Below are 14,897 nucleotides of genomic sequence, written 5' to 3' on the forward strand. Positions count from 1 at the left end.
CCCGATGATGTTGCTCGTCGTGCCGTGCGGGCCAGGTTCCCCGTGCGGAGTGCTGCAGAGTGCCCTTCTGGGCCTGAGCCTGCTCATGAACCTGCTCTTCGGGCTGCTCTACCTGCACCACGGCTTGCCCTGGCTTCCCATGGACTCTGCACGTGGCGGCCAAGAGTCGACGGGTGTCTGACCACCACCATCACCACCACCACGACGACAACAACAACCCCCGACGGCGACAGCTTACGTCCGTAACGCGAGCATAGCGTGGCAAACGTCTCGGAGTGCTGAACCACCACGACCGCCACTGTCACTGCCAACACCACCAAAAACAAAGCTAAGCTATTTTTTTGGTATTTTTACCAGGCAAGGCCCACTGAGCTATGTTTAGCTTTTTTTCGGAAGCGACCTGGCCTCAAATGATAGCTCAACGAAAGTGGCTTATCACGTTGAAATGTATAGCTGACAATTAATCTAACCGCATGTTTCTGAATGTGGATGACGGGGAGAACGTGCACACTCCAATTATACAGGCATCGTCAGGCATGCCAGGCAAGGTAGTTAACATTTCGCCACCACGGCTCCCCCAAGCACCACGGCCACCTTACTCCCTCCAGATTAGAAATTAATCTCAATCGCACCGATAGGAATTTAACAAAAAACGGCTGTTCCGTATTTTTTTACGTGATCAGAGCTGCGATGTGATGTGCAAACATTTCTATTTGGAGTTGCTAATTTTGCGGACATTACATCAGCAAATCGGCGTCGTGGGTTTATTGCTGCATGTTACGGGGGTTCTGAAGAACTCGCTTGAGTCAACGCAGCGATTCGCAAGCCTTTACGGCAGATTGGGGATGGGGGGGGTCGGTGGAGGGGGGCACAGGCTGAGGCATGGATACCGTGCAGGAGAAATGTCGGCGCCACGTTGCGGTGACAAAACGTACGAACGCACGACGTGAAACAAGTGTGGAGGGGGGGGGGAGGTGGATGGGCTAGGGGGGCACGGAGGACCTGTGGTCTTGATTGGGGGGGGGGAGCACCATACCAAACTGGTAGAGAACCACAGAGTTATCGTTTGTTTAGCTGCCGCCTGCTTCATGTTACGTGGGCAGTGTCTACTCATCTCGCTCTGTCTTAGGCAGGGTTCTACCTATGACGCGTTTATTTTATTGCTTTCTTACTGGCCACGTGATAACTCGAGCGAGAGCTGGCTGGCTGGCGGGCCACAGGACATCGTTCTCGAGCCGGGACGATGAGTCGTTGAAGTCGATGAATCGACTAAATATTTGTAATCGACTTGTTCTCGATTACTCGGAACCCCTTAAAAAAATGGCGGCCTCCCCCCGACCTCCTGCCCTCTGAAGGTGGGAAACCCCCTACAAGCCACGCCCCCGGCGCGCTGCGCCGGTGCCGATTATGGCGCCGGTGCCGATTATGTCACCGATGCCCGCCCATTACCTCTTGTCCAGCGGCACTCGTTAGAACAGAGGAGCAGAGAGACTTTTTATTTCCCCCCCCCCCCCCAGATTATTTTCGAATTATCCGTTCGGTCGAGTGGTCGAACCGAAAATCGGTAGCTTCATCGATTACTTGAATAATCGGATAACCCAGCGGGGTACATCGCGTCTCGGCGGGCCGCTTTGAGGGCCTTTCGTGGGCCTCGTGTGGCTGATGCCGTCCGCCAGTTGAAGTATCCGGGCCTATGCTCCGACTTCACAGCTGGGGTGAGTGGCGACACAGCTTTGGGTTTTGCAGACTTGAAGCATCGAGAACAACTGTTAAAGAGTTAATGATGTAGCACACACTTGCCTGTTTTCCCGAACACACTGTAACTTGCTACTTCATTTGATCCTTTTCAAACCTTGAAGTTCGGCAGGCCTCAAGTGGTAAAAAAAATCATTTTGGTGCTACTTTTAGTCTCCAGAGGCTAAGTTAAATAAAGTCAATAGTTGCTTCTGTAATACGAGGGATGCTCGGAAAGTAATGCCTCATAGTTTGTTTTCAATTGAACCGATGTAAAATTGTAGATTTTCATTCATGGCAATGTGAAGAAATGTGTGAAAATATCTTTTTCAACACAGCCTCCCGTTAATTTCCCACGCGCTCAGGACAACAGATTTCTCGGAACCTTTTTTTTTTTTTGCCAACGGCGTCCCCCGCACTCCGGGTTCGCCCCGCCCGGCACGGGCCGCCGTCCAAATGGCGAGAGAGATCAAAATGTGTGGAGTGCGAGGCCCTGGGCTGCGATGTGGACAAAGGAAAGTCGGTCCACCCGAACTGTGCATTGGCCTCTGATTTTTCTCAGTGCTTGTGTGTATCTTGTGTGTGTGGGTCTTTGCATCGGCATGTTGCGTGAGGAAGGATGAGGCATCTGCCGTCTAAATGTTGCAGACGCGTTCACTCAGTGCGGGGCTTTAAATTGGGTGGCAGCGCAGTGGGTGACACCTGTATCTCGCAGAAAGAAGGGCCTGGGTTTGAATTCCAACCCAGTGCGCCTTTCTGTGCGGAGTTTGTTTGTGTCCCCCATGCTCTGCATGGGTTTCATCTGGGTTCGCTGGTTTCCTCCCATAGTTAATGCCGAAAAATTACATGCAAATGACTCAATTTGGATCACACACAGCATTAGAAACATCGACCCCCCCCCTTTATGCGAAAAACCTTGGCAAGACCCTCCTGAAAATTAGTATTGAGGCTCGGTGAGGCATTCCTGAGTAAACAAGCGTTTAAAAAACACACATTAACGTGGTAGTATATAAAAGAAAATGTGCGTGGTACATTATATATAAAAATGAACAAACAAAAATTGAAAAAACTTAAATTATTTTGGGACATCCCTCGTAAATGTCGTAATACTTCATCACTCGCTGTATTTTAATTTTGTGGTCTGTAGTCACGTCTCATTCAGGTGATCGTTATTTTGATACACTAACAGCCCAAAGGGGGAGGGCATTTGAGCACTGATATAGAGCATGGTATTAATCTCGTTATCCGCGTGAAGTACATCTTGCGAACAAATGCTTTTTGTAAATTGTGTATGCTGGAAAAAACACAGCATTTTGTCAAGCTTGTTTTTGGGAATGGGCGAAAGTAAAACACTGAAGTTGTTGGTAAGAAACGGCACGCGTGGAACGAGTTCGGACCCCTTGTACAGCCGCTGTACGCCGATGCCTGCTGAATGCACAGTAAACGTTTAAATCTTGATCGTTTCACTTAAGCAATCGTTAAAAACGATATATTTTTTAATGTGTCTGTTGTTGTTGCTGTTTGGTTAGTCGGTGAACAGATGGTGCTTTCCCCAGGGTGCTTAGTGGACACGGTTTTGCACGTCTGCCGAACGACGATCATTGCCACCACCAACGCAGTGTTGGTGTAGCAGCCTTAAAACAGAAAAAGAAAACGGATGAAATAGCCTTTCAATGAGCCCTTGGCAACGAAATTACGTTTCGGTACCGCTCAGAGTGGCAAATGCGAACAATTATTTTTTGCAAGCAGTTCATCACGAGGTCGCAAATGCATACGGTAGCTAGATCATGGAGGTAGCTCTCTTTTTTTCCGGAAAAAGGTCATTATAAAGTAGGGTTACGTGGCATGATTGAAAGAGAATATAATTTCAGAAGGAAAAAAAACAGTCACACATCTACGGAATATGAAAATAAATATCAAGCGTGTCTATAAAACAGTAAACATATCCCGTGCGCCTCCGGTAGTGGTGTACACTGCCCATGCTGGACCCTGCTCATACAACACATACAAGACAAAGAATCCCCATAGAGCCTAAACAGACTTTTGGGGCAAATGCTGTTAGCGAGCACCTTTGAAGGCCGGCATGGCGCATGAGGTGGTGGGTGGCCAGCACCAAGCCTGTCTGCCTGTGTCTCCCCAGTGGTGATATTTACACATCACACCGGGTATTCATTTGAGGCTGGTGTTGGCCGTGAGTGGGAATTGTACTCGGGCCCCCGGGGTTCGTAGCGCAACGCGCTAACTGCCACACTCCCGCTCCCCCTAAGCGCAACACACACACACACACGTGCGCACACACTTGCACGTGCACACGCACAGCCTCTCTAAATAGGTGTCAGTGTCACCACAAAAACAACGCCCTCCTTTGAAGTGAGAAAGAGATAACGGGCCGACTTAAAATCTCATTTGCCAACTGTGACCCCTAGGCCCCCGATAGAGCAATTGAAGCAGTGCTGCTGCTGTTTGTGCTGCAACGCAGGTCGGCTCCTGTGTTTAAAAAATCTGGCCACCGTCTCAGCATTCAGGCGGCGCGGCGTCGCTTTTATTTCAACGAGTGGAGGCCGTCCGCGAGCGTTTCTCGAGACCAATCGGTGCTCGTTTGCTCAATATCTGCTCTGCGGTTTTAGGCCAAAATGTCCTCGGTTTGATCGGCGCAAGCACTGGCTTGGTGCTCCCGGATGATCCACTTCCCTCCATGGGCCAGAGCAGAAATCGGTACCACCTAAGGTGGCTCAATTGCAGTCGCACTGATTCACTTGTACGGCGAATAATAACCCCCCCCACTCATTTACCGCGGCTGTCACGTAATTCGCTGTTATCGGCCACATCCAAAACATTGGAACCAATGAGGCCATGCCACCTTCGGGTGCTACTTGACAATTGCAAACATCTGCCGTGGATTCAAGGACCCTTTGTGGTGGACATCACAATTTCGTCCCCCGATTCAAAACGTTCTGTTCCTCATGGCCCCGCTGTGAGGGCAGGACTCGTTGTTGAGCGGGTGGGATTTGTGGTGGAGTTGGCGGTGCTAGTTGGTGAGTTGGCGTCGCTACGTAAACGTGGGTGGGGGGGGGGGGTGCAGGAGGGAGCGGCTGCCAAAATACCCCAAACGCGTGACGTCGAGTCTAAGCGTGGAGGTGAAATTAACGAGAGGACCCCGGAGAAAAATCCACGCGACCACGGGGAGAGAGAAACGCGCAAACTCTAAACATACAGCAGCAGGCATCGTCAGGCTCGGAATCGAACCCGCGACCTCCTGCACACCAGGCGAGGTAGTTAACATCTCGTCACCGCGGCGACCCCAGCACTCGCAAGGCTGCGCGTGATGATCGCCGCGGTTTGACGAGGGGGCCCCTCGCGTGCCGCGCCGAATAATCCCCGAGTGGCCGAGTTGGTCCCGCGTGAAGTCTTAACGACGACTTTATTCAGAGTCAGAATATTTATACTGGAGGAATCCGATGAGCTATAAAGCTCTTTTTCACAGGTGTCCAGTAGGGGCGGGTCAAACCCCCCCCAGCCCCCACCCCCGATCTGATTGACGTTGAGCTCCTTGCATCGTTGTTGCTCCGATTTCCTCGTGTGTAGAATCGCGTGGAAATGTTTCTTTCGTGATGATAATTGTCCTTTTGTTTCCGAAGTTTCAAGCGACTATTAAGCTGGAGCGTTTATTGAGCAACTGAGCTGTGCGGGAGCGTGTGGGTTGTATTTTGGGTATGTTCATGGAATCTGCAAAAGCTATTGTGATAATACTGTATGTAGGTCACGTCGTTTGAGTGCGAGGTTTGTTGTCGCGGTTGCGCTGTACGGCTCTGCGGTGTGCGCCCAGGTTGTAGCTGGTCGACCGGGTTGCGCCGCACGTGCTGTGGCTGAAACCCGAACACGAACGTGAAAAAAACACGTCGCGGGCTCGGACGGCTGAACGAGCGCGATTTAAATTGCGGCGACGTGAACTGGGAAAAAAAATACACCCGTCGTGACAGGAGCTCGTATTGAACCGGTGACCTCTAGGGTGGCGTTTCGACAGTGCTGTGACCATTGTACGAGCGACAGCGGGGTCCCCCTCCCCATCTGGCCAACCTTCGCAAAAATCAGACGGGTCTCCCCTTGTGCGCGCGACTTACTGGGGCCTCCTTTACAAGAGATGAGCACCTATCGATGCATCGTCATCATCGTCGCCCAGCCAATAATTTTCCACATATTGGCTGTAATGTAGAGCGGTATAATTATACACTGAAATGTTCACCCCTAAATTCATCTAATCGTCGCGATTCAGGCTTGCACCACCCGCGTTTCCTCTTAAGCTAACTGGAGCGAACGCAACTTTTATCAAATGAACGAGAGAGCAAAAAAAACGAGGCGTGAAATCGAGAGAATGCCTTGAACCTCACCAGGTTGCGGTAAATTGTTACAGTCCCATTACTGCCATCGTTGTTTTGTGTACGCAAATCCACGTATAAATATTGATGACCATTTTATCGATGTGTTGGAAATCACATGTCCCAGATGCATCATCGGCGAGCAGACCTGCATTCACGTGACCACAGCCCCAGAGAGTGTGTGCGCGCGCAAATTGCCAAACTCGTTGGTGCAATTAGCGAATCGGTCGAGCACCTTTTTCCGTAAACATTGCGATGTAAAATAGCCGAACATTCTTGTATATATTTCCGTTGAAGGTGTGGCAGGTTTGTTGTAAAGTGTGTGTGTGTGATTGTGTGGAGCTGTGTGCGCTCGCTGCGGTGTGTGCAGACATTTCATTTGTGCTGTTATCTGTTTCACGCTTCTCATCCCAGACATCTGTAGTACAGGTGATCTCCCGTTCACGGCGGTCCACAATCACGACGTTTGTATAATGCACCCCGTGGATGGGTTTACAACGCCAGGAGCTGGATTTGCAACGAATCTTTAAACGCGACTCCGGAACGCGTTTGAACAGGGTCGGTCTGATTTCCGACATCACTTGGTGTTTTTTTTTGCGTGTGGATTTTTACCGATGAAACCCTGTTAAATACGGCTGATAAAAGGAACAAAAACAACACATCGGCAAGTAATGTATCCACTGTTTCTACTGTCTCGGAAAATACGATCCGATTTTCAACCACGGGGTTTCCAGCAGGGGCGGAGCCAGGGTGGGTGACAGGGGTGACATTCTGCGTGTAAGTGTACGACACTCGGTCTGGCGGACTCCGTGTTGCCAACCGATGGCGTCTAGTTCAACAGCCTGACTCTCTAATCATTCTTTAAATTAACATTTGTTGAATGTCACCCCGGCCTGAAATCCTGGCTCCGCCCCTGGTTTCCAGGAACGCATTGTAACGTCGTACGAGCGGAGATCACCTGTACAGGTAGTAGATGGGTGTTTTACCTGTATGCACGCACGCACGCTGAGCCTCTTTCGCGCCGTACATTGCCAGCCCTGCTTAATCGTTATTTCTCAAGATTGTCACCGTATTTGTATAATAATAATGTATAAGCGGGCAGTGGTAGCACCAGTGGTTAACACGCTCCGCTCTGAACCCACCCATTGTTACCAACCCTCGATGACCCATTGTGGTGAAGTATGGTCAACCCCCCCCCCTCCCCCCCATAACTGACACAGTGTGGGGATGTCTACATCCAACAGTATATTGACAAAAACGGGCTGTATGTAAATATACGCTATTTAACAATGTATAGCCCATTGTCATTGCCGGATGAAGGCCTGCCTTGCAGGACTGTTTGACCATACTTCACCATCCTGGTCAATTTTGTTTGGTGAACAGAGCAGGTGGGAGGGCCGGGGGTGCGGGTTGTCTGGAGGCCAGGACCGGTTGGCCACGGCTAGGAATCTCGCTCGGGTACCGCAGTGCCGCCTACCAATGCGCCGCCCGCTCCACACTTTCTCACAAGCGTTCTGCGACGCTAAAACAACATCTCACGGCCCCAAAATATTAGTTTTTTAATTACAGATCTCCTGCACTGGTCAGGTTAAAGGGGAATTTTTATTAGTTTTGCAATTCGGTGAACGTCCGTCCGATCACAAGAGGGCGGGGAGCATATTGCCGCGTGAACGCACAGCAACAAAAAAAGGAAGTTTACGGAGCTTTTTTTTTCCTCCTCTCTCTCTGTCCTTACTCCTCTCATCTGGCATTGGGAGAGCGAGGCAGGGGACAGCATGGCCGGCTCTGGAGATGCATTCCACCATTTGTGAGGAACCCGCATGCCCTCGGCCGCCGGGGAGGTCGTGTCCTTGCCATGGCACGGCGCGGCGTGGCAGCCCTGTGTGTGTGTGTGGCCCTCTGTGTGTGTGTGTGTGCGTGGCGTGGCCCTGTGTGTGTGTATGCGTGGCCCTCTGTGTGTGTGTGTGCATGGCGTGGCCCTGTGTGTGTGTGCATGGCGTGGCCCTGTGTGTGTGTGTGGCATGGCCCTGTGTGTGTGTGTGTGCGTGGCGTGGCCCTGTGTGTGTGTGCGTGGCGTGGCCCTGTGTGTGTGTACGTGGCCCTGTGTGTGTGTACGCGGCCCTGTGTGTGTGTACGTGTGTGCATGTGTCTCGCTTTGACGCTTCGCGTGACTTTGCCAAGAGCTCGCCGTCTCCGCCGTCTCCACCGCCGCTGCCTTTTTGAGAGTTCCCGGCAACCAAAAAAAACCGCACTTCAGAGGCGTGCCCAGCGGGATAGGGCGGTGGGATGAGGGGCGGGGGGTGGAGGAGCAAAAGGGGGAAATTGCCCCCAAACTACCCCCCCCCCCACGCCGCCGCCACCATCACCCCAACATTGTTAGACACCGATTGTTTTCTGAGATTTTTTTTTTCCACAGATGTGAAAATGTAAATAAATACACGGTGCGTCTTGATCTACGTTGCGTTTAACTCCTCGAAAGATAAAGGTTGCAGCCCGGCAATTGTTTGCACACAGCGGCTTGCGGAAGGGCCTCGGCAAGAGGGAAGTTCTTGGCCTACTCTTCCAAGTTCGTCAGACGGCTGAGAAGCGCTTCGAGTGCTCACACTTTATCCCACCTCCACGCGGCCTGCGAATTAACTGCGAGGGAAGCCATCTGTGCTGCACGGTCGACGGAGGACAATGTAGCGAACTTTAGAAACTTGTGCCGACCTCTGCACTGGGAAAACGAATCGAACGGGGGTGGCCTGTGGGTGGCAAGTCCAGCGTGCTGACCATTTTGCCATGGCAGCAGCGGCGGCGGTGTCCCCGAATATGATATCATGGTAATTTTATTTGTATGCCATTCATTTTATTTCCCGAGATGAATGACTTAGTATTACAATTTGCCCCCACCGCGGGTGCATCACTGCCACGGACTAGAACGGATTCCATTTGCTTCTCTTTCCTGTGTTTTCGCGTTTAATTTCTGGGTTTTTCAGTGAGGATTTTTTTTATCACCAAGATGAACACAATTAAATTTGAATGTCCTTAGTTTGTCGTCTTCCCCCCCCCCCTCCTCACCTCGGATTAGCACGGTTGGCTACGTACAGCGCGAAAGAAGTTCAACATACTTATGTGTAATCACCAAAACGCCCCCCCCCCCGCCCCCCTTCCATAATATCTGTCACTAATGTGTTGTGCGTGCGTCACGTGATCAAAACACGCGCACGTCCGATCCCAACACGCAATCTCGGAATGTCCTCGAGCGGATATTTCCAAAAGGCTCACGTTGCGGGGCGCGACGGCGAGCCATAAACCTCTCTCTGCTGCCGCGGTGTTGACACGGAGTGCGAGTGGCTTTTGCGCGACCACGGGGCGAGCGACTGAAGAGCAAAGTGCTAAGACGCGTGCGGCGCGCGCGCGCCCGTGATGAGCACGCGCGCGTGATGAGCACGCGCCCCTAATGAGCACGCGCGCGCTACGGTGTCGATGAGCGCAGGGACTGCGAAATGCAATTGTGTACGTGGTGGTGGGTTTTCTGTTTTTAATTCGCGCCTCATGGGCAAGGAAGGACGGCGATCATCGCGATCGAGCGATTGTTACGATATTTGTACAGTTATAAAGCGGCGTGCGTATAACGTGGTCACGTTTTTTTTCCCCCCTCTGCAAGCATGTGTGTGTGTAATGCGAGTTATTAAAGTTTGCTAGTTGTTGACAAGATCTCCGTGTGGTGTTGTTGCGTCCTTATGCGTCACGCGTGCGCAATGTCTTGACAAGAAACGAATTTAAATCGGGTCCATGTTGCAACCTACGGTGTTAAGTACAACGTAGGTAAATCATATAAATCAAAAGTAAATTTATTGGCCATGAACTCGTGGTAATGGTGGAGATTTCTCTCATGCGATGATAATTTTTGTATAATATTCATTTACAGCCCTTTATCAGTCCGCTGATGGAGGCCTCGAGACTGCGTGCGAGTTGATTTGACCACACTTCACTATGCTGCTCGGTGCAGGCTGGTGAAGGGTGGGAGACCATTTCGAATAATCATCAATTGCCACTGATGTTAGCCGTGGCCGGGAATCGATCTCAGGTCACCGGGTTCCCGGTACAATTCAACGCGCTAACCACTGCACCCACCGCTCTCCACCCCTATCCGTTTTTTTTTTATTTCATAAAACCAAGCGTGAATATCACAGACGTGTCACGAATTAAAATATATATTTCATTAACTTTTTATATATATAAACGCATTTGAAACTGTCCAACACGGATTTGTGATGGGGGGCGGGCGGAGGGGGGGGGAGGTGTTTGACCATACTTCACCACGCTGGTCAGTGTGAAGTTCGATTGGGATGTCACTCGGGCACCGACGATAGCACGGCTCTGTGCATTGCGGTGCAGTGCTGAACGCTGCGCCAAGATCTCCGTCCCTTTACGGCCACTTGCTTACTTCACAAAAGACGCGAATGTGACGGGGCGCGCACGTGACGAGAGTTCATCCAAAATAAACTCGTTTAAAAAAAAGTTTTTTAAAAAACAACGGTTTGATTGAAAACTTCGTTTAACTCGGGGTCGAGAGGTGCGTGTATGGCGCCGGAGACACGCGGCTTTTTGTCGGAGCCGATTCCACAGGATAGGGACCGCGGCGTTTTATACCTACACAAATATATATATAAATAATAAGGCGTCCATACAAAATGTAAATTGCTTTAAAGTAGCGGATTAATTGATTCCGATTTTGATAGAGGCATGCATTGTCACCGGATCTGAGTACGTGTGCAAAATGTTGAATTGATTGGACAACGGGAAGCGGACGAAATTTTGATTACAAGATTTGACCACGACAAACAGAGGAATCAATACTTCTTTCGGTAAAGTCACGTAGTTAGAAATAAAATAAACAAAAAAATTATTTTAAAATAAAAAAAATGTTTCATTTCTACCTACGTGACTTTACCGAAAGACCAAAGAGTATGGATTCCTGCAGTCACGAAAGCTTCAAATCAAGAGGAATCAAGTTAAAAAGACACAAAATTAACTTCAAACTCGATTCCCGCTCACGGCCAACACCGGTGACGATTATCTGAACCGGTCGTGTGGGGCCTCCCCTAGGTCGACTCGGTCTCAGCACGAGGCTGCGGGGCGTGCCGTTGGCCACCCACTTTCTTGGAGTGGACCCGTGACGGTCCTCATAGAGTTTCTGCTCGCTAACAGCGCTTGCCACAACAGTCTGCTAAGGCTACACGGGGGACCTTTGTTTCTGTTGTGCGCGCGCCACAGATGTCGAGTTTCTAGAGCGCGCGAGACTCAGGACGTCGGCGGTAATGCTGGAGGTGTTTTCTGTCTAACGCCGCTTCGATCAAGCGCGCGTGTTCGTGTTGTGTGCGCGAACAGCGCCTCGTTAATAACAGGGGGGGGGGGGGGAATGGAAGCAGCCCTCGTGTCAATTCCACTGCTGGATGGAAGGCCTTGCTTGTCGGTGTCGTCGGGAATTTGTTTGTGTGTTGACCATGCTTCACCAGAGCTGGGGGGAGGGTTTTTTTTGTGTTGCTCTGTCGGATATCGTTCGCTCACTCATGCGAGCCCTGCGGTGAGGAATCGACTTGCGGTGTTTCTCGGGGTTCGAAGCGCAGCGTGCAAACTGCCGCGCCTTTGCCACTCTAACCCCGTGGCAGTGTCTTTAAGTAACTTATATTTCCCAAATAGAAAAATATATATGAGAAAACCCTAAGAAAACTGTATTTGCTTTTGATATCTTGTTTCACTTTAACAGGTGTCAATATAATATTTGGTTGTAACTGTATCTGCTAATGTATTGTAGGTTCTATATACATTTAATAACAGTAGAGTAATACTAATTCTGGTTTCATTCCTATATTTGCCTCCACTCCGTAAATTCAGCAGAGTATCGATTTTTAAGATCGGAAATTTAATAAAAAAAATTGTAGAGAAAAGTTGGGTAAACTTTGAGAGATTGCGATGATGAAGAGGGGGGTGGGGGTGACGTCAACTTTTGGTACGAAGGAGAACGGGTTAGGTCATTGTTGTCCGAGGTGAAGGACTCTCCGAAGCTAAGGGATAGAAAATGTACAGATGACCAAGTTGGGAAGAGTTCAAGACCCCTCAGCAACAGCAGGAGAAAAAGGAGCGACCTCCCCCCCCCCACTCAAATAAAATATAAATATAATTCAGATGGCTCCAAATGTTTGTCGGAGAAATCGCAAGCAAAGAGGGCTCGTGCTAAGTCACTAATTCAGTGCCACGGGGGGTCGGGGGGGGGATGGCAGCGACCATGAGATTGTCTTTTCAGCGCCGTGGTAGTGTGCACAAAAAACAGGTTCTGATTTGTATCGCTGGGTGCGAGGAAGGGAGGGAGAACGGAGGAGTGTACGGGGAGTTGGTTTGCGTGTGGTCTTGCGCGCGCGGGGAAGGGGGTTGAACAATTAATTGGCCCGGATTGCGTTGCCGTTGACATCTGCCGCTGCAGTGCGTATGCGCGTTGAACTTCTTTCGCACCGTACGTAGCCGACCGTGGCAATCATGGGTGCGGGGAAGGACAACAAGCTAAACACAAAAAAGCAGTTCTAAAGATATTCGTTTTCAAATCTAGTACGAGCGTGGGACGGGTGTTCGTTTTTTTTAATTAAGTGTAACCTTCCAGAGCGAATAGCGGTGAGATTCGACCGCATGCTGTGGAGCAGCGGTGAGCGCATTGTGCTATAAACCCTGACAATCACCGAGTTTATCTTCCCGACCACGGCCTACATCAGTGGCGAGTGGTATCTGAACTGCTCTTCGACACATCCTCGATCGAACCGCACTAACAACCCCGATGACTGCAAGGTCTGGAAAGGCCTTCAATCCAGCAGTGGATTGATAAAGGTCTGCACCATTTTTAATAGTATATCGAGCAGTTCAGTGTGCAGAATTAATTTCTCCTTACCGCTGATAACCACTCGATAATTTTGTTTTAATTTTAACCTCTATGCTCCGCACCCCCATCCCCTTGCTCTCAGCGCCGTCTCCCATCTCGCTCCGGGGATTTACATGGGAATATAAAATTGCTAATATTTATTGACGGATCTTATCCGCTGATATTGGTGAAAATAACTCTGGCTGTCTGTACGAAATTCATCAGGGATGAATGCAGATATATAATGGGATAGATTTGCCATGCAATGCCACTCTTACGTGAAGAAATGCAGAGGATTAATGTTCTGCTCCCGTAAGAGTACTTCCAGATGACTCATCCATGGAAAAATGTTTATTTTAGGATTATTTTGCATCATCGGCTATGATCGATCTACTGCTGGATGAAGGCCACCCCAAGCCACCGCTCTCTTGCATGATCCTGCGATTTAAATACTCCACGTGGCCTGTTCCCACCAGCTGATCTCGCGGCTCACATTCTCTCTAGCAGACGTAACGTTCCGTTCCTTTCCACATCACTCAATTTTATCTGCACAAACATTGGCGGATAACGAAATTAAATGCAGAGGCCAATTAGGTTCCATCGGTGGCTACTGCCGGGGTTTGCCTGTACCTGCAAATAAAAGCGAATAATAGGATGAATTGTCTGTAATGCTCATTTTATGCGGATTAAAGGAAGATTTTGCGTGGTTAGTACACCGCGCGTGAAATCAAACTGGTAAACCCGAGTTTGATCCCCCTGCCATGGACCAGCATGGAGAAGTATGGTCAAACATCGGGTGAGGGTCGTGGCATAAGGGAGTCCTTCATCCAGCAGTGGATTGGGCAAAGGTCTGCACAATAACGTAGTTGATGCCTGATTGGGCGTGTTCATTTCCTCTGTCGTAACGGTTGCTGAGCACACATAGGCCGAGTAGGCCCGAGGCGTCGAACGGCCAGCAAAAAACAGCACTCTTAAAAAGTCGTAGCAGACGAGCGTCGTGAACACGTTTCATGAATTGTGTGAGGTCCTTGTCAGTGCCTGGACGGGGGGGAGGGGGATAAAGAGACAGTGATGAGAAGAGGGGATTCCAAAGTGGAGAAGTGCGAGGGAATAAGCAGAGAGAGAGAGAGAGAAGTGAGGTGATCTGCGCGGTGGTGGGTGGGTGAGTGGATGAGTGGGTTGGATGAGTGGGTGAGTGAGTGGGTGGATGAGTGGGTGGGTGAGTGGGTGGGTGAGTGAGTGGGTGCATGAGTGAGTGGGTGGGCGAGTGAGTGAGTGGATGAGTGAGTGGGTGGATGAGTGAGTGGGTGCATGAGTGAGTGGGTGGGCGAGTGAGTGAATGGATGAGTGAGTGGGTGGGTGAGTGTGTTGTTGTGACCTTGTAGCGTGTGTGGTGAGTTGAACGTGGCGTCGCGGACGAGACGAACGTAGGAATTGGGCGGGCAGCCTCTTGCTTTGGCCACAAATGAATTTGGCTTCTGCTGCTGGGTGGTAAATCCCTGGCAGACTCGAGCAGCCCTTTGACAACGGTTCCACTTGGCCGCCACAAACCTTAATCATACGGAGCGATTTGCGTGATCAGATTAGACTCCTCGAGCGCGTGTTATTCGATCACGCCAGCTTAGTGTACACCGTGTGTGCCCGCTGTCATATAATTCAGAGGACTAGACTGTTCGCAGATATTCAATTGAACGTTTTTTGTTTTGTTTTTTTGGCACCTGTAAATTAAACTGGTGACGCCACACGTCCTGGCATTTAACGGCGGCATCAACTCGGGGTTTAAAGTTCTCTCGCGAAAGGCGACTGGCGGTGCGCTCCCCACGCCTGCACGTGCCGTGCCGATCTTAGCGCTCTGACTTCGACGCTGTTGAGTGACCGCTGGGATATAAATT

At 50.2% G+C, this 14,897-nt stretch overlaps 1 protein-coding gene across 2 annotated transcripts in view; it reads left to right on the forward strand.

The window, feature by feature from the left end:
• Positions 1–9,807, forward strand: part of TMEM201 (transmembrane protein 201) — a 124,971-nt gene extending 115,164 nt beyond the window's left edge. For both annotated transcript variants that reach the window (XM_032962235.2, XM_032962236.2), the window contains one exon: positions 36–9,807. In XM_032962235.2, coding sequence (XP_032818126.2) covers positions 36–181 — 146 coding nt within the window. In that variant the 3' untranslated portion in view covers positions 182–9,807. The remainder of the gene's footprint in view (positions 1–35) is intronic.
• The last annotated feature ends 5,090 nt before the right edge of the window (positions 9,808–14,897 follow it).

The sequence above is a fragment of the Petromyzon marinus genome, chromosome 28 (genome assembly GCF_048934315.1).
Source record: "Petromyzon marinus isolate PM22_M1 ecotype Great Lakes invasive population chromosome 28, UKy_Petmar_22M1.pri1.0, whole genome shotgun sequence".
Classification (NCBI taxonomy): Eukaryota; Metazoa; Chordata; class Hyperoartia; order Petromyzontiformes; family Petromyzontidae; genus Petromyzon; species Petromyzon marinus.